The 21,056-nt window shown below is 38.7% G+C and overlaps 1 protein-coding gene across 1 annotated transcript in view; it reads right to left on the bottom strand.

Moving 5' to 3' along the window:
* Positions 1–21,056, bottom strand: part of LOC124802755 (molybdenum cofactor biosynthesis protein 1-like) — a 54,779-nt gene that overhangs the window by 14,123 nt on the left and 19,600 nt on the right. The window contains exon 5 of the mRNA XM_047263745.1: positions 5,179–5,403. Within this exon, the coding sequence (XP_047119701.1) occupies positions 5,179–5,403 (225 nt within the window). The remainder of the gene's footprint in view (positions 1–5,178; positions 5,404–21,056) is intronic.

Below are 21,056 nucleotides of genomic sequence, written 5' to 3'. Positions count from 1 at the left end.
GGAGGGCAAAGATGGTGTACTGGTTTATCATCAGCTGACAGTCTCTGGAAGAAGGTAGCCCATACTGCCTGCTTCATTTTCAACAAATCCTCAGTATTATTTCTAATGGCAATCTCATAATACTGTTGTAGTTCATCAATCATGTTGTCAGTCAGCCTGCTTCATATGGTCTTACCACCTGAAAGTGTCTTGTCTCTCAAACTTTGTTTCAACTTCCTCAATCTGGTACCCATCCTTTTCTGGGCATGACCAACATATTCCATTTCTGTGACAAGCTTCTCACCATAAGGCTGAGTGGCTACTACACTGTTATATGCATTTGAGTCTGCATAACCTAAGAACTTAGTGTAACACACTCCCCTTTAATTTACAGATCGATTATAAATTTCAACAGCTGCACGGGCCTCCGTACGACTAGTTGTCCTTCATAATTTCTGTCACAAATATGCCCTTCTTCATTCCCTGATTTATACTTATAACAATGTTTGGTTAAAATCTGGAATCTATTAGCTTTCCAGTATCCACACTGGTCACTGTAGCAACAGAATTCTTAGAACTGCAGCTGCGCTTCTACCAAGTGCCCCAAAAGCTACTGATATGTCAATCATACCATCGTTTATTACAGCAGCTTCATTTGCAGCACCCTTAATTGACTCACATGCACCAGATCTCACAGCAGCTCCAATAAATCCTGCATACTTGTCTATTTTACAAAGTGGGCGTGGCATATACATCACGACACACATTGTTTCTGCTGCAGTGTGTCCTTTGCCAATAGCTCTCAATCCATAAAACCACCTAATATTTATTTTAAAATAATTATCTTTACACTTATCAGAACTCCAAAATGAATGAGTATATTTACAACTGGCAGAATTAATGATAAGTTTCCTGGCTAGTCCATTTGATACCTCAATGTCTTCATGTAAGCTAACTGGCCCTCCACATACATACAGCACACACATTCACATAACACCCCTGTTAGGATGTGTAAATGTATCAGAATATAACCTAACCTACCGTATATATGGGTTTTGTTTTGAGATAACTGTGTTATCACTATGTTTCATTTTAATCTTTGAAGCACTAATGGGTGTTTCGCTAGATACTCATGAGTTTGCCAGTATTTCATTGTCTGTAACTTCACACACCACATGCTGAACACAATGTTTCTCTTTATTCAAAAATTTATTACCATGAAACCCACATTTCTTAAAAACACTTCATTTTGGAGTCATACTTTTTGAGAGATTTACCAGTCTATTCGTCACTTTTCCTCGTAAAAACGTTAGCACTTCGATATACAAAGCATGTTTATACTATGAAAAGATACGATACTATTTTTGACAGTGCTACCAATACAAACACATAATTTAACCTTTATAACACAGCAATCCACAGCTTTCTACAGGGTGGTCCATTGATAGTGACCGGGCCAAATATCTCACGAAATAAGCATCAAATGAAAAAACTACCAAAGAACAAAATTCGTCTAGCTTGAAGGCAGAAACCAGATAGCGCTATGGTTGGCCTGCTAGATAGCGCTGCCATAGGTCAAACTCATATCAACTGCGTTTTTTAAAAATAGGAACCCCCATTTTTTATTACATATTCATGTAGTACGTAAAGAAATATGAATGTTTTAGCTGGACCACTTTTTTCGCTTTTTGATAGATGGGGCTGTAATAGTCAAAAATGGTTCAAATGGCTCTGAGCACTATGGGACTTAACTTCTGAGGCCATCAGTCCCCTAGAACTTAGAACTACTTAAACCTAACTAACCTAAGGACATCACACACATCCATGCCCGAGGCAGGATTCGAACCTGCGACCGTAGCGGTCGCGCGTTTCCAGACTGTAGCGCCTAGCACCGCTCGGCCACTCCGGCCAGCTGCTGTAATAGTCACAAACATATAAGTATGTGGTATCACGTAACATTCCGCCAGTGCGGACGGTATTTGCTTCATGATACATTACCCGTGTTAAAATGGACCGTTTACCAATTGCGGAAAAGGTCGATATCGTGTTGATGTATGGCTATTGTGATCAAAATGCCCAAGGGGCGTGTGCTATGTATGCTGCTCGGTATCCTGGACGACATCATCGAAGTGTCCGGACCATTTGCCAGATAGTTACATTATTTAAGGAAACAGGAAGTGTCCAGCAACATGTGAAACATCAACCACGACCTGCAACAAATGATGATGCCCTAGTAGGTGTTTTAGCTGCTGGGGCAGCTTATCCACACATCAGTAGCAGACAAATTGCGCGAGAATTGGGAATCTCAAAAACGTCGGTGTTGAGAATGCTACATCAACATCGATTGCACCCGTACCATATTTCTATGCGCCAGGAATTGCATGGCGATGACTTTGGATGTCATGTACAGTTCTGCCACTGGGCATAAGAGAAATTACGGGATGATGAAAGATTTTTTGCATGCGTTCTATTTAGCGATGAAGCATCATTCACCAACAGCGGTAACCTAAACCGCCATAATATTCACTATTGGGCAACGGAAAATCTACGATGGCAGTGACAAGTGGAACAGCAGCGACCTTGGCAGGTTAATGTATGGTGTGGCATTAAGGGAGGAAGGATAATTGGCCCCCATTTTATCGATGGAAATTTAAATGGTGCAATGTATGCTGATTTCCTGCGTAATGTTCTACCAATGTTACTACTAGATGTTTCACTGCATGACAGAATGGCGATGAAACCTCCAAAATGGTGGATGTCCGGCACATAGTTTGTGTGCGGTTGAAGCAGTATTGAATAGCATATTTCATGACAGGTTAATTGGTCGTCAAAGCACCATACCATTGCCCGCACGTTCACCGGATCTGACGTCCCCGGATTTCTTTCTGTGGGGAAAGTTGAAGGATATTTGCTATCGTGATCCACCGACAATGCCTGACAACATGCGTCAGTGCATTGTCAATGCATGTGCGAACATTACGGAAGGCGAACTACTCACTGTTGAGAGGAATGTTGTTACACGTATTGCCAAAGGCATTGAGGTTGACAGACATCATTTTGAGCATTTATTGCATTAATGTGGTATTCACAGGTAATCACGCCGTAACAACATGCATTCTCAGAAATGATAAGTACACAAAGGTACATGTATCACATTGGAACAACCGAAATAAAATGTTCAAATGTACCTACGTTCTGTATTTTAATTTAAAAAACCTACCTGTTACCAACTGTTCGTCTAAAATTATGAGACATATGTTTGTGACTATTACAGCGCCATCTATCACAAAGCGAAAAAAGTGGTCCAACTAAAACATTCATATTTCTTTACGTTGTTGTTGTTGTGGTCTTCAGTCCTGAGACTGGTTTGATGCAGCTCTCCATGCTACTCTATCCTGTGCAAGCTTTTTCATCTCCCAGTACCTACTGCAACCTACATCCTTCTGAATCTGCTTAGTGTATTCATCTCTTGGTCTCCCTCTACGATTTTTACCCTCCACGCTGCCCTCCAATACTAAATTGGTGATCCCTTGATGCCTCAGAACATGTCCTACCAACCGATCCCTTCTTCTGGTCAAGTTGTGCCACAAACTTCTCTTCTCCCCAATCCTATTCAATACTTCCTCATTAGTTATGTGATCTACCCATCTAATCTTCTGCATTCTTCTGTAGCACCACATTTTGAAAGCTTCTATTCTCTTCTTGTCCAAACTATTTATCGTCCATGTTTCACTTCCATACATGGCTACACTCCATACGAATACTTTCAGAAATGACTTCCTGACACTTAAATCAATACTAAATGTTAACAAATTTCTCTTCTTCAGAAACGCTTTCCTTGCCATTGCCAGCCTACATTTTATATCCTCTCTACTTCGACCATCATCAGTTATTTTGCTCCTCAAATAGCAAAACTCCTTTACTACTTTAAGTGCCTCATTTCCTAATCTAATTCCCTCAGCATCACCCGACTTAATTAGACTACATTCCATTATCCTTGTTTTGCTTTTGTTGATGTTCATCTTATATCCTCCTTTCAAGACACTGTCCATTCCATTCAACTGCTCTTCCAAGTCCTTTGCTGTCTCTGACAGAATTACAATGTCATCGGCGAACCTCAAAGTTTTTATTTCTTCTCCATGAATTTTAATACCTACTCCGAATTTTTCTTTTGTTTCCTTTACTGCTTGCTCAATATACAGATTGAACAACATTGGGGAGAGGCTACAACCCTGTCTTACTCCCTTCCCAACCACTGCTTCCCTTTCATGTCCCTCGACTCTTATAACTGCTATCTGGTTTCTGTACAAATTGTAAATAGCCTTTCGCTCTCTGTATTTTACCCCTGCCACCTTTAGAATTTGAAAGAGAGTATTCCAGTCAACATTGTCAAAAGCTTTCTCTAAGTCTACAAATGCTAGAAACGTAGGTTTGCCTTTTCTTAATCTTTCTTCTAAGATATTACGTATTACACGAATATGTAATAAAAAATGGGGTTCCTATTTTAAAAAACACAGTTGATATCAGTTTGAGCTATGGCAGTGCCTTATAGCAGGCCAACCATTGCGCCAGCTGGTTTCCCCCTTCGAGCTAGACAAATTTCGTTCTTTGTAGTTTTTTCGTTTGACACTTATTTCGTGAGAAATTTGGCCTGGTCACGATCAATGGACTACCCTGTATATAAAAAATTACCGATTTTATTAGGTCTTGAAGTAATGCATGTAAAAATTTTAACATTTTCAACTGGTGTAGATTATATTTTAGAAAATAAAATAAAATACTTCCCACACAAGTTTATAAGTAATATACATATCATTTTATTTGGAAAATTGCAAATTTTATAATCAGATAAAAACCCAAAAAAGTGAAAAAGAACGTTTTCCCCTTCTAACTCCCCTTAAAGTTATGGAAATGTGCAAGCTTTCGGAGCCAGTGGCTTCTTCTTCTGGCAGAAACAATGAAGGGGAAGGAAAAGGGAAGAAAGAAAAGGCTTGTCAAGGTTTAGGAAATGGGGAGAGTTGCAGAAAAGCTGCAGAGAAACCCAGGCCGGGACAGACTTACTGAATGGGATGAGAAATATGTAACTAAACCAGTCCATCTCTCATACCACCAGCAGATGTGAAGTATTCTTGTGATTGGTAGTAAGTCATAAATATTAAATTATTTTCAATGTATGTTCATATGTAATACTGCACGTACCTTTGAGGTATCATTGGGCCCATTGGGAAGAGGATCAAAATTAGGCCACTGCTTTCTAATTATTTGGAGCATTTCATTAAATGAGACCATCTTCCCATCATTCCATTTGTTGCCGCTGAAAGGCATGTACTCAATAAATCTTACATCAACATTTTTCTCTTTTGTTAACTCCACAAAACTGCACATTTCATCTTCATTAAAACCTCGCATTACAACACAATTTATCTGTGGAAGAAAGACACCATTAAAAACTTGGTATCAGATAAAGCATGGTTTAAACAGAGTTTGAAAGACTTTTTGATAGGCAACTCATCCTACTCTATAGATGAATATCTTAACAGTGGATGTTAGGCCAGCTTAAATAAGAATGTCTGTTAGATTTCAGTTCTGAGAGCACTTTGTCATAACAGTCAAGATTATGTACTTTTTGTTTGATAAATTTATTAATAGTGCATAACAATATTTCAGTCCGACAGCGTATCAATTCTGAAAATATTAGCTGTTCCAGTTTGTATTGTATTCACCTAGTTTGACAATCTCCTGACAAATGATCAGGGTATTCAAATGTTTTATATTTTTTATGTTATACTTTCTGGCATGTTACTCACCCATGAGAATCATCTCATGTTTTGGGTCTTGGAACAAAAGCTGAATCTAATCTAATCTAACCTACAAAATAATGGTTCTACAAGTCTGTTGTTATATTTGTATACCTCACTGATTCTGTTAAATTAATCTTTTTCTCTCTTTTTGGAGAATGTCTGAATTTATCTTAGCATGCCAAGCTGTTAACCTTCTTAACAATTTACGAAAATTAAACTACATACATCTCCAATCTTTTTCCCCACTCCAACGCACACATCTTTTGCTGAAGGTATTATTTTAACTATTACATTAAATTAAGAAGCTTTCTTGAAACTGTGCTGCCATTTGTGAAACAAAGTTAAAAGTGTTCTCAAGATAAAAGGTCTTCACAAAAGGAGCATTTAGTATCTGTGCAGGTGGTAATACTGACAGCCTTCATATAAACAAACCCAAATGGTAGAACATCCTGCTTTACACATACACACAATGGCAGAAAAAAGGAAAAGAGCACACCTTTCATTCAAGCATTGAATATATAAACTGATGAGACAAAACACTATGACCTCCTGTTTGATAATGTGTTTGTCCACTGTTGGAACACAATACAGCAGTGATTTTGTGTGGGACAAGTTCAACAAATTTCAGGTATGTTCCCAGCATTATGTGAGGTATGTTCCCAGCATTATGCAGCACCGCATGTCTAAGCACAGGTCATGTAATTCCCATAAATTGGAGATCAGTGGTTTCTGGGTGCAGAACTGGTATCTGATAGCATCACAGATGTATTCCATCGGATTCAGAAGGGGTGAATTTGATTCTGGCCTCGTGACACTGAAAGTCATATTGTTGAAACATGTCACCTTCATTAGAGACAGGGTGCGGACAGTGCACAATAATGTTCACACAGAACAAAGCTGTTATGGAGCCTTCAGTTACTACCACAGGACCCACAGAAGACCAGGTGAATGTCCTCCATAGCATAATATTGCTCCCACTGGCCTCAGTCTGTAGCAAAGTGCACCTTTCAAGCACCAATTCACTCTGTTGATGGTGTATGTGCACAAAACCGTCAAGCAGGTGTAATGCGAAACACGAATGATTCAACCAGATGACACATTTCTATTGATTCACTGCCCAATCTCAATGCTCCTGAGCCACAGAAATTGTAATTCAACAGTGTTGTCAACATGGGAACATACGGGGATTGTCTGCAGCAGAGCCCTATGTTTAACAATGTGCAATGAATGGTGTGCTCTGAAATACTCGTGCTTCCACCAGCACTGTGTCATCAGACCTGCCACAGAAATTAGCTTCCTCAGCCGAATGTCATCTTTTTCAAAGGAACCATCCCAGCATTTGTCTTAAATCATTTAGGGAAATCAAGGAAAACCCAAATTTTGATGGCCCGATGGGACTCGGGTCCGTTGTCCTCTCGAAGGCAAGTCCACTGTCTGACCACTATGGTGGCATGACCTAGTCTTAATTAAGCCAGAAAATCCTGGGAAATGCTGACATACTTATTGATTTAAGATATAACAATTTAAAACAATCCTTTCATGAATTTCACTACAATTTTCTGCTCTTTTGAAAAAAAATTCTTTTGACAGTTTTGATGTTGTTTATTATGTTTAAATAATGATGGCAGTCTCTATAAAAGGGCAGTTTGACTTTTAAGTTTAGGTTTACTGTTTTAAACTACATCCTTCATCTATTTGTCCACCCAGAAGTGCTATAGGATATAACTTGAAGACTATGGTGAGGTGGTGGGGGACAGTCATGTGTTGAGAAGGAGGTGCTGCCAGAAATGAAGTGTGTGAGGTGACGTTATTGACACTGCATACAGGGAAAATAAAAATACTCTATTCCATATTCATTTACAATCTACGTCTGGCCCCCATATGGTTTTACTTTTCTCCAATAAGAAAAAAGAAATTGTCAGTAACTGTCTTTATAAGGTCTTAAAAGGAAACAAACAATAGAAAATCTAGGCTGGAATAATGACCATATTATAAAAAAGATACATTGCTATTCACTGTATACAGGAGATGTTAGGTCACAGACAAGCACAACAAAAAGACTACTAAACACATAGCTTTCGATCAGAAAGTCTTCTTCCAAAGTGGACAAAACACACACACACACACACACACACATACACACACACACACGACCGTTGTTTCTCCCATGATGTGCAGTTCCTCCCAGTCTGGCCCTAGCAGCCAGAGACAGTGGTCATGTATGTGTGATCTGCATTTGCGCGCATATGTGTGTGTGTGTGTGTGTGTGTGTGTGTGTGTGTGTGTGTGTGTGTGTGTGTGTGGGAAAGGGGGGGGGGTTGCACCAAAAGCTTACGTGTTTAATAGGTGGTGTATTTTTTTTTTTTTTTCCCCTGCCTGCAACACAACATCTACACTATACAGTGAGTGCCAATCTATCATTTGATAATACTGTCGTTACCACCTTGCCAAGAGGCATATTGTGGAGTAATCCGAAGGGCTCTACTAATTTGTACAAGAGGAAGGAGAGCACAATCTCAATGTAAGTTTTTAGAAAACTGGTATGTGCATTACTTCTGCAAACCTTTCAGAAAGGACATGGTATGCATTTCATTCAGCAAGATGAGTAATAAACAATATTAGCAATACTGCATCAAACTTGTTCACTTTCATCTTTGGATTAAAGATTCAATTTCAGAGAGTACAGAATTTGGCAGAATCAAATTTTGGGGATATGTGGAACTGGGACAATGGCATATTTTTTACCCATTCAACAAACTAAGCACTGCTGATTGCTACTTTTATTGTGTCTGCTGCTGCAATGCATATATGAAACTGTAAGTGCAGCATCTATGATGGAATAAAATGTTATACAAATGAAACAAACAGGTACAGTGAAATAGAGTAGTATGGCTCATCATTTCGGTCTCACAGATTAGCAGGTGTTGACTTGAAAGATAATACTTAAGAAGTTGAATCCAAAGGAGAGGATGTACCGTATTTACTCAAATCTAAGCCGCACTTTTTTTCCGGTTTTTGTAATCCAAAAAACCACCTGCAGCTTAGAATCGAGTGCAAAGCAAGTGGAAGTTCTGAAAAATGTCGGTAGGTGCTGCCACAACTAACTTCTGCCTTCGAATATATGTAGCACTACACAGGCATGCTTCGTAGGCACAAAGATAAATACTGGCGCCAAAACCTCTGCGTCAGTAAATAAATTAAAAAAAAAGGTGGAAGACAATTTTCATACATTATCCAACGAAGTAAATACAAATTCCGTATTGTTCATCTTCGAATGTAGCAGAACTTCCATGTATTACGAAAATCCGACTGGCAAGACTGTTTGGGATGTTTGTCAATATGGCCAACTCTACGTTCTGAATTTTTTCCTACCTGTGAGAAGAGATGGTTGCTAATAGGAACCTGATGAAATGTGAATCACATGCAGTATTCTCTTCATCATAAGAGTAATACGAATATAAACATTTTGCCACGTATTCTTTCGTGTTTGCTGCTATCTTATTTAAATCCTGTCTGCCTAATAAACTACGAAACTAGAGTGAGACAACAGCAAACGCGGAAGAATATACGTATCGTGTCATGTTTATATTCGTATTATTCTTATGCCTAATAGTGATATAGTCAGAAATGAAGCACGGCAACTGACTAGATTTTTAAATCTAAGATGACTCTAATTTCTGTGCAGAATTTGATGTACTAAAGAAGCGACCGCAAAGATTTTCAAATGGAGAAAAATTTTCGCCTAACTCTCGTTCAGAACATGTTCTATCATACACAGTCTATTATTTGGTTCTTGTTGATCATTATCAAAGAAAGCAGCAGTGTAAGTAACAAGAAATAGTAGTCTCTTGCCATTGTTCCGCTAATGAGATGATTTCTCTCTCTCTCTCTCTCTTTTTTTTTTTTTTTTTTTTTTTTTTAATTGTAGGCGGCGGTAGCGTGCACAAAAGCAAGCCATACCGCGAGCGACGACAGTCCGCAAACACGCATTATCAGAAATCAGAATGCGACAAACAATGCATGACACAGTACAGTAATGCATTTTCAGCTTAGAGTGACATAAACGCCTATAACAAGGAAAACGGCACTTATCAGATCAAAGCAAAATAAGCAATCGATTCAAACCAGACGAAGCATGTGAAAAAGGTAGGGTACCAGTATAAATACGGACGGAGCGCCCGACGCGTAGCAAAGGCTACCTGGTAAAGCTTAACTGCTAAGCTTACGACTCGAACCAAACTACTGTAGCTGTATCGTCAATCATTCGACCTAAATTGTGTCTCATATTACAATGGACCGACTTTGTTTCGATTTGGAGGTGCGGCCTAAAACTTTTCTCTCCCCTTGAACTTCGAGTCTCAAATTTCAGGTGCAGCTTGGATTCAGGAATTTTTTTTTTCCTTCCTTTATTTCGAGTCTCATTTTTCAGGTTTGAGTGCGGCTTAGATTTGAGTAAATACGGTAGGTGGTATTTCAACTAATTCTAACTATGAAATAAAACAAAGTACAGCAGGGAGCTCTGACGAATCAAAGAGCAGCGATGAAGATTCTGATGAATAGTAAAGTATGAGTTAAGAAATAAGATGCTACTGAGATCGTAAATTTTTGTTGTGTTGATGAATCTGTTAACAAACATATTCAAAAATGCACTGAAACATTGGCACGTGTAGTGTTGGGAGGTGATAAACTGTCATTACTGTTAGAGGAGCTCCATATTTCTTGCTGTTCTACTCCTACATGACACTGTATCTGAAGGTATAGAATGAATCTTCACTGGCTAGAGAAATGGGTAACACAATTTTACAAGTCTCTGCTGTCATGTAATCTCTTCAGGGAAATCATGACTGTACTAAGATTCGGTTTGTGGTTGACAAGGTCAGAGTCATTAAGAAATGCAAGGCAGCTACCATGTCAGTCCTAGAAGAGAGAGACGTAGCAAACTGTCGAAGGATGTACATCCCCGGTGCATATGTTTGTGGTGATGTACTAACCAAGTAATACTGTGTGTCAGGCAGCGCATTACTCAAGAACCATCATGGAAGAATGTGGAGTGGTAATTTATGTAAAAAACAACATATCTTACAATGCATTAGATTTAAAGAGCCATTGTATAGAGCAACAAATTGAAGTATGTGGTGTTGAGATTACTGTAAATGACTTCACGGCTGTAGTGTTAGCACTGTATAGATCTCCCTCAGGGAATTTGAATGTATTTCTTAAGCACTTAGATTCTTTATTATCCATACTGTACTCAAAGTCCAAGAACTTGATAATTTCTGGTGACTTTAATGTTGATTTCCTAAATGAGAGCAATAGTAAAGCTGATTTAGTACATTTAATGGAGTCTTATAATCTGATGGCAATAGTAGATTTCCCAACTCGGGTTACTGTTAACAGTAAAAGTCTGATAGATAATATATTTATAGATAAGTCTACATGGAATGAGATCACTGTACATCCAATCCTTGGCCTTTCTGATCATGGTGGTCAATTGCTTAGGCTCAATTACATCAGTGTGTGCAACAGTTCCGAGCATTCTTGGAAATCTTTTAGGATAATAAATGAACAGGGCCTTAAAAAATTCAATGATAGCCTAAAATAGATAGACTGGAGCCGAGTTTATAGGGAAACAGATGTAACAAAAAGTACAATTCATTTTTAAATGAATTCATGTCTGTATTTGAGTCCATCTTTCCCAAAAAAGTAGTTAGAAATAGTCATATAGGCAATGCCAAGAAGTCTTGGATCACTACAGGGATAACAACATCTTGTAGAACAAAGAGGATGTTATAAAGTTCTCTCAGGACTTGTAATGATCCAAAGAAATGACAACACTACAAACTTTACTGTAGCATTCTCAAGAAGGTTATAAATAAATCTAAAAATATGTGCATAAAATCAGAAATTGAAAGCTCAGAAAATAAAATTAAAACTATATGGAATGTAATAAAGAGGGAAACTGGCAGGACAACAGGGAACATGTCTCAGGTAGAGATTAAAACAGGGGACAGTATCATTAAGAAACCTGAGTTGGTTGCAGAAATATTTAATAACCACTTTTTGAGAGCAGCGGAGAAGACAGGCTGTAATGGTTCCATGGAAGAATCATTGTCCCTCCTACAGAAAGCTATTAGCAACAGAATCCCACAGTTATCCTTATCTCCAGTTACTGTAAGCGAAGTCATGAGAGTAATTAGATCATTAAAAAATAAAAATTCTGCTGGTGTGGACAATATTTCTAGTAAAATACTGAAACACTGCTATAAATTTGTTAGTCCCGTCTTATGCAACATATACAATGCATCCCTACAAGATGGGATTGTCCCTGACAGACTTAAGTTGGCTGTAGTGATTCCTCTCTTTAAAAAAGGGCATAAAAGCATTGTTACAAACTATCGCCCAATATCCCTATTAACTACCTTCTCGAAAATTCTAGAAAAACTCATGCACAGGAGGATTGTAGACCATCTCAACTTCCATAGTATCTTAAGCAAAAATCAGTTTGGTTTTCGTGCCGGTCTTTGTACTGAACAGGCAATATTCTCTTTCAGCAACCAAGTTCTGGAAGCCATTAACAAAAAAATGTCTCCAGTGGGTATTTTTTGCGATCTTATGAAAGCCTTTGACTGTGTAAACCACCAGATTCTTTGGAAAAAGGCAGAATACTATGGTTTAGGTGGTACTGTTGGCTTGTGGCTACAATCATGTCTACAGGATCGGAAGCAGACTGTAATGCTAAATGGCTCTTCTGGAGAACCTGCCTCGTCTGAATGGGGCACGATAACGTGTGGTGTGCCTCAAGGCTCCGTTTTGGGCCCACTGCTTTTCCTCATCTTTATTAATGATCTTCCTCTTTGTTCTGAGACAAACAGCAAATTTACCCTGTTTGCCGATGATACCACAATTCTAATTGACGATTTGATTGATGATGATCTTGAAAAAACTACAAATACTGTTTTTAATGACATCTTAAATTGGTTCTCCTCAAATGGTCTCTCACTCAATGCAGATAAAACTCATTATATGAGGTTCCATACATCACAAAGTAATCCCGATGAAATTGACATAAAATGTAGAGATCAACCAATACAGAAAGTTGAAGACACAAAATTCCTGGGTGCTTACATAGACAGTAAATGTAATTGGTCAGTTCACATTCTTCATCTATGTAAAAAACTTAGCTCGGCAACATTTTCATTACTGGTAATTTCTTCAGTGGCTGAAGTTGACTCTATTAAGGTTGCCTACTTTGGCAACTTCCACTCATTGATGTCATATGCTATCATATTCTGGGGGAACCAACCACTTGCAAAAAAAGTTTTCACCATCCAAAAAAAAGCAATCAGAATAATGTGTGGGGTCCATCAAAGACACTCTTGCAGGCACTTGTTTCGGAAGATAGGTATCCTAACAACTGCCTCACAGTTTATTTTTTCCTTGCTGACCTTTGTGTGCAAAAATTATTCCATCTACCAAGACAACAGTAAATTCCATGGTTATAACACCAGAAACAAAAACAATCTACATTTAGAAATGAAACGTCTCACTCTGGTACAAAAAGGAGTTTACTACTCCAGCATTAAGCTGTTCAATGCTCTACCACTACATATCAAATGTGTTCATACAGAACTGCCAAAATTTAAACTAGTTCTCAAAGATTACCTGACAGAGAAATCTTATTATACTGTGGATGAATACCTGAAAGAAAATGTATACCATCACTAAACTTATTGTGTCTAGAAGTAGTTCAATTGATTTTATTGTGCATTTGGGCATTAGCACACTTTTTGCAACAACAGATTGGCTGTACATGTATTTACTCTTGTAGGCCTAATATCTGATTTAACTTTGTGCTCTTATCTTTAACCTTTATTAGAAACTCCTATTTCTGTCAAACGGTTGTTATGTGGTCTAGCTGACAGTGTATCTGTTACTGTATTTATAGTATGTCTTACTTAAACTATGTACAATTTGCCATTGAATTGCCCTTGTATTTATTGTAAGTTTAAATTGAAACCTGTACAATTTGACACATTCTATATCCTTGTGATTGACTCACTAACTGGATCTATGGAACAAGAAATAAATAAATAATTAAATAAATAAATAAATACTGAAGTGTGATCCAAGTCGCACAAATATGGCTTTAATAATAACCTCCAAACAATATGCCTCTAAGGACTCAACAAGACACAGAACACTGATGTGCACATTACAAACTAGAATCACACAGAGAGTCAGTCAGCACTGTTCCACACTTATATATGTGCGAGTCATCAGCAGATGGCACGGCAGGGACCGCCCCGCACGCTTGGCTCCCAGAGACGGAATCCAGCAGCCAGCCTGCAATGATCAGTCGGTGACCAATTTAAAGACGCATGTACGGCAACACCACTCTCGGTGCACTCACACTGACACGTACTAGTAGCACGATACAGCAGTGATGAGTAGTAGTACCCCTCCTGTCTTGTGCGCCTTTTATCTGGCTCTACAATTTACTTTCCTAGACCCACACAAATGCCTGATCCTCCTAATTCAATTTGCTCTGCAGACTACTCAAAATTCATAAAGAAAAAGAAGCCACAATTGCAGTTTGTGTGCCAGTTACTTTCCAATACATTGGCACCAGCTGATCTTATTTAAGAATACTCAACTTTCGTAGCCATACTTACAGCACATCCTTTGCTTCCTGGCCTAAATCCAAGTTAACTCCCAGCCCCCCTGCCCCCCCCCCCCCCCCACACACACACACACACGCCGCTCCCCCCCCCTCTCGCCCCACCCAAATCAGCTAGTTGTGTGCTGTTATCTCACGTCACACCCTAGTCTATGAGTGCCCAGCTGTCTGTCGCCTGACCCCTCCACCTGCACCCCTAGCTAGCCCACAGATGGCTCCCCACTCTCCCACGAGCCACTAAATGCTTCCCCCCAAACCCCTCCCATCTCTCTCCATCTCTCACATTGCCTCAACCCACCCCATCCTACCCTACTCTAAAGCCCCACCTCACTCCAGAACACTCACCGTGGGCCAGTAAAGAGCTGGCAGTTGAGCGACCACAGCATAAGGAGACATGCATGCGCATGTGAGAATGTGTGTGTGTGTGTGTGTGTGTGTGTGTGTGTGTGTGTGTGTGTGCGCGCATGTTTTCCCTACAGCTAGAAAAAGAAAGTGCATTCTGGAAGCTCGCCAAGCAACGTACCTTTTAGTTTGGAAGGTAGAAGACGAGGTACTGGTGGAAGTAAAGCTGTGAGGATGGGTCGTGAGTCGTGCATGGATAGCTCAGATGGTAGAGCACTTGCCCTCAAAAGCCAAAGGTCCCAAGTTTGACTCTTGGTCCAGCACACAGTTTTAATCTGCCACGAAGTTTCATATCAGTGCACACTCCACTGCACGGTGAAAATCTCATTCTACATACCTTTTGTTCGTGTGCCTATCGATGAGACAGTGCTTCTGCCTTTTGGTGAGCCATCTCCTTTATTCCTAAATAATTCGTAATTTTCAACAGAAACTTTCCATGCGTTATTATTGCATCCTACATTACAATATGCAATTTCCACAATATGTGGTCATCTGTGAATATAATGGGGGTAACAACTGTAGGAGACCAAAAACTGACTGCAGTAAGCAAGTTCAAGTTATTGTACACTGCAGTAGTTACGCAGAGGTGAAGAGGTTCACACAGGATAAGCTAGCATGGGCAACTCCATGAAACCAATCTTCAGATGGAAGATCACAACAATAAAAACATTTGATTCAGCATACACCAGACTCCAAACAGCGTACACAACCTGTATGCTCAGAAACACAGAAAATCATATTGGTTCCATCAGCAGCAAACTTCAGCCCGTAATTGTTATGGAACACTGCGGCGATTTTGTTCATTAATATAACCCAAAACTGGGGAGTAATAAGAGAGTATTGTTGTAACTTCTAATCAACCTGGTTACCAAAATACATATTAAGAAGACTGGTAAAGTGTTATTTTAAAGGGGTCACTCCAAAGCGCCACGAAAGTATTTGAGCAATGTATAAAATTAGAGAATCAGTGCACAATATTGAAAGCCTATATACACTATCTATATCTGCATGACTAGTCTGTAATTCACAATTAAATGCTGGCAGAGGGTTCAGAGAACCACCCTCAACCTATTTATCTACCATTCCACCCCCCTACAGCATTTGAGGAAAACCAAACACTTCAATATTTCCGTACAAGCTCTGATTCCTCTTATTTTATTACAATGATCATTTCTCCCTATGTAAGAGGGCTCTAACAAAATATTTTCACATTCGGAGGAGAAAGTTGATGATTGAAATTTTAAGAACCTGCTCCAGCAAAATGCTTTTGCTTTAATGACTGCCACCCCAATTCACATGCGATATCTGTGACATGCACTTTCCTGTTTCCCAATAAAACAAAATGAGCTGCCCTTCTTTGAACTTTTAAATGATGTCCTCTGTCAGTCCTATCTGGTAAGGATCCCACACCATGCAGAATACTCCAAAAGAGGACAGACAAGTATAGTTGTAGATAGTCTCTTTAGTAATCCTAATCTTCTAAATGTTTTACTATTAAATCACAGTCTTTTGTTTGCTTTCCCACCGCATTATCTATGTGAGCATTCCAATTTAAGTTATTTGTAAATGTAATTCCTAAGTATTCAGTAGACTTCACAGCCTTTAGATCTGCGTGAATTATCATGTAACCAAAATTTAGTAGATGCCTTTTACTACTCAAGCTGATAACATAACAATTTTTATTATTTAAGGTCAGTTACCACTTTTTGCATCATATGGATAGGTAGCCTAAATCATTTTGCAGTTCATTTTGATCATCTGATCACTTTACAAGACAGTAAATGATTTGCAAGACTGTAAATGATAGCATCATCTAAGAGGACTGCTCAGATTCTCTCTTAAATTGTTAATGTAGATCGGCAACAGCAGGTGGTCTGTAACACTTCCTTGAGGAATGTCAGATATCACTTCTGTTTTACTTGACGATTTTCCATCAATTTTTCTGACAGGAAACCACACATCCAGTTGCACAACTGAGACAATACTCCCTAGGCACACAATATGATTAGAAAATGCTTGTGAGGAACTGTTTCAAAAAGTCATCTGGAAATCTACAAATATGGAATCAATTTGAGATCGTCAGTCGACAGCACTTATTACTTTGTGTGACTAAAGAGCTAGCTGTGTTTTAAAAGGTCGATATTTCTGAATCTATCTTGGCTATTTATCAATGAATCATTATCTTTGAGATAATTCATAATATTCAAACACAATATATGTTCCAAAATCCTAATGCAAATCAACATTAGTGATATGAGTCTGATATTTAGTAGATTACTCCTGTTTTCTTTCTTGAGCATTGGTGTGACCTGAGCAACTTTTCAGTCTCTAGGTATGGATCTTTATCAAATGAGTGGCTATATATGATTTCTAATGGAGCTATTGTATCAGCATTCTCTGAAAGAAACGTAACTGCTTTATGACACTGAGGAGAGCTACTACTAAGTTACTCACAGTTGCAGTTGTTCTTGATTTGAATACTGCAATATTTACTTTGTTGTCTTTGGTGAAGAAATTTCAGAAATCCGTGTTTAGTAACCCTGCTTTAGTAGCACTGTCATCAGTAACATTACCACAGCTATTGCGCAGTGAAGGTATTGGTTGTGTCTTGCCATTGGTGTACTACACATGCAACCAGAACCTCTTTGGATTTTCTTCCAGATTTCAAAACGAAGTTTCACTATGGGAACTATTAAACACATCTTGCACTGAAACCCACCCTAAGTTTCGAGCTTCAGTAAAACATCGCTAATCTTGGAGATTTTGCATTCTTTTAAACTTTGACATGCCTTTTTTTCATTGCTTCTGCAGCTGAGTTTTGACATATTTTGTGCACCACCCTTTTAATTTATTTGGTATCCTTTCAATTTATTTGGTATATATATCTTAATTGATGTCGATACTATTTCTCTGAATTTAAACCATGTCTGGTCTACACTTACATAGTCAGACTTGAAGGAGTAGAGACTTAGTAGAGACCGTCTCCTTGGAAGGCATCCAGTTAATTTTTATCTGCTTTCTCATTAAATGCCCTATTGTGTAGGGCTGAAAATTAATAGAGATAAGGCAAACAGAATGTGCGAAGTAAGTGGAAATTACTCGTCTCTTCCCCGATTACAGTGCAATAGAAGATACTACAAGATGTTGACAGATTTCCATATCTCGGTAGCTTTATATGTAATAATGAGGTCACAGATGCAGAAATCACCAGCAGGACTGGAAAATCAGTCCATATGGCAATTAGGTCTGTAATATGTCAACAAAGCTTTGACTGTACTCCTTTATCGTTTATATGTGTGAGAGTTGGAAAATGTCAGTAAAATCAGCACACAGTCTCCATATTTTTCACCAACAATGCTAGAGATGAATTCTGAAGATGTTAACCCAACCAAGTTACAAACGATGAAGTGCTGAGAATACGACGTCTAGACAGCCTGCACAAAATTATTGTTGAAAGAAGACTGAAGATTGCAGGTTATGTTCTACGCATGTAAGGTGGAAGAATCCCAAAATCAACACTGTTGTGGAAATCAATGGACAGATACAGATGTACAGGAAGACCTTTTAACACCTGGAACTTTTGCAATGAATCTTCAATGCATGGACACAAACTTGGAGGAAGGTGAGAACGTGGCAGCTGATCGAGTGAACTAGTGGAAACCAGTTCCTTGTATGGTACACAGAAAACCTGAGTAGGTTAGTAAGTAAGTAATTAAGTAAAGTAAGTACAACTGGGGATTTTGCAAAACTGTTGGATGATCGATATTATTGTCTATATTTGACACTGTTGGACTTCTACCTTTTCCTTGATGTGTACTCTTCAAATTGTGAGTTTTATGAGAAAGCTGATAGGTACTTGCCAATCAACCTTCCCTCACACGAACTGACATTGTCTCTTTGTAAATTCTACTGTGCTGACAATTATCTACTGAGAATCCTCGACTAGGTCTCCGCAGCTCAAATGAGCCAGTTTCTTTTAAATTTCTGTCTTTGGCTATAATTGTCTTCCAAGTATGGTGACACAACATCCTGTCATGAAACTTTTGCCTTTACACTTGTTTACTTTTCTGGACTCTGCCTTTTTCTGCACTGTGCACTAAATACACTATGTGATTAACGCCGAATCTCCAACAGCCAATCGTGAACTGTAAACAGTTGTAAACTCTACCAGGGCACATAACAAACAATTAACATTTGTGTTTTAGTGTTCTAAGCTGTGAGGTCATCAGCGGACAAATAATTTAGTACCTATTCCTGGACAGCCGGAGTGGCCGTGCGGTTCTAGGCGCTACAGTCTGGAACCGAATGACCGCTACGTTCGCAGGTTCGAATCCTGCCTCGGGCATGGATGTGTGTGATGTCCTTAGGTTAGTTAGGTTTAATTAGTTCTAAGTTCTAGGCGACTGATGACCTCAGAAGTTAAGTCGCATAGTGCTCAGAGCCATTTGAACCTATTCATGACGTGCTGTTGTTTGGAACAACAACTGACATGATCCAAAATATTACTTTCTTTTATTATAGCTTCACTTTTATTTTGTCTAATGATTACTAATTTCAGTATCAAATTCCATCATCAAGCCACTATATGATCAGAAAGCATAGTGTATCTTTAAAATATTGTTTAATAAACAGATTACCATTATATCATCATTCCTTAAAGTAATGTCCAAAGTGGAAGGCCAGATGATTAATTTTGAGTATATACAAAAGTCAGAGTACTGAACCAGATATGAAAGAAGGAAAACCAGAAGGGCAGTGAGACACGGGTGCCTTCTATCACCTTACTTCCTTAATATGTTCATCAAGGAAGTAATAACAACAACAAAGAAAAGATGACAAGAATCAAAAGGTAATTTCTGGAATACTCCAAGGAAATGCGATAGGACCATTACATTTACAATGTATATAAATGATCCAGTAGAAAGTGTCAGATGCTCCTTAATATTGTTCACAGGTACTACACTTGTCCATCAGAAAGTAGCAACAACAGAAGACAGTATCAATTTGCACAATGACCTGCAGAGGATTGGTGGATGATGCGGGCTCTGGCAGTTGACCCTGCACATAAATAAATGTAACATATTACACACACACACACACACACACACACACACACACACACACACACACACAGGAAAAGAAATCCAATACTGTCAATACTGTACAACTACACTATTAATGACAAATTGCTGGAAACAGAATCTACCAAAAAATATCTAGAAGTAACTATCCAGTGCAACCTTAAAGAGGAATGACCACATGAAACAGCAATAGAAAAGCAGATGCCAGACTAAGATTCACAGGAAGAATCTTAAGTGAATGTAAATTACCTCTGTGTCCTTACCCAGTAGGACTGACAGAAGAGAGAAAGAAGATCCAATGAAGTGCGGAGTGTTTTGTCACAGGATCATTTAGTCGCTGTGACATCATTACAGATATGCTCAGCAACTCCAGTGGTAGATGCCATAAGAGAGCAGTTGTGCATCACGGAAAGATTTACTACCCAAATTTCGAGAGAGTAGTTTCCGAGAAGAGTCTGACAACATAATAGTTTCTCTCATATACAATTCACGAAATGATCACGAGAAGAAAATTTGAGAAGTTAAGAGATAATACAGAAGCGTACTGACAGTCATTCTTCCCAAGCACTGTTCACAAGTGGAACAAGGCAGAGGGGATCAGTTGGTGGCATGAGACGTACCCCCTGCCACACACAGTTAAGTGGTTTTTGGAGCATGATGTCGATATGGAAACTTAATTGCATGCATATACGCTGCAGATTGACGACATCACAATAGTAAATCAGAGTAGGAACTAAATAAAATGTTTCAGGCCTTAAATCAAGAAGTGGTAAAACTAAAGCTAAAAATGAATACAAAGAAGACAAAAGTTATGGCTACAGACAAGAAAGGAGGTGGAGGTAGGACTGACACAAGAACAAGCAATGAGCAACTCAAGAAAGGAACTGAAATTCACTATCTCAGTAGCATTTTGCAAGAAAACAATCAATATTTCAAGGCATTCAAGAAAAGAAAAGCACAGGTGAAGAGTTCCTTCCAAAATAAGAAGAAGCTGCAACTGAATAAACATATCAGCTTCCACATTAAGAAAATATTTGTAAAGACCTTTGTGTGGAGTGTTCTGACACACAGATGCAAAATCTGTACATTAGAAAAGCCAAAGGAAGCTCACCTCAA

This window comes from Schistocerca piceifrons, chromosome 1, assembly GCF_021461385.2.
Source record: "Schistocerca piceifrons isolate TAMUIC-IGC-003096 chromosome 1, iqSchPice1.1, whole genome shotgun sequence".
NCBI lineage: Eukaryota > Metazoa > Arthropoda > Insecta > Orthoptera > Acrididae > Schistocerca > Schistocerca piceifrons.
The sequence above is the reverse complement of the archived record's forward strand: the minus strand, read 5'-3'. Positions and strand labels throughout refer to the sequence as shown.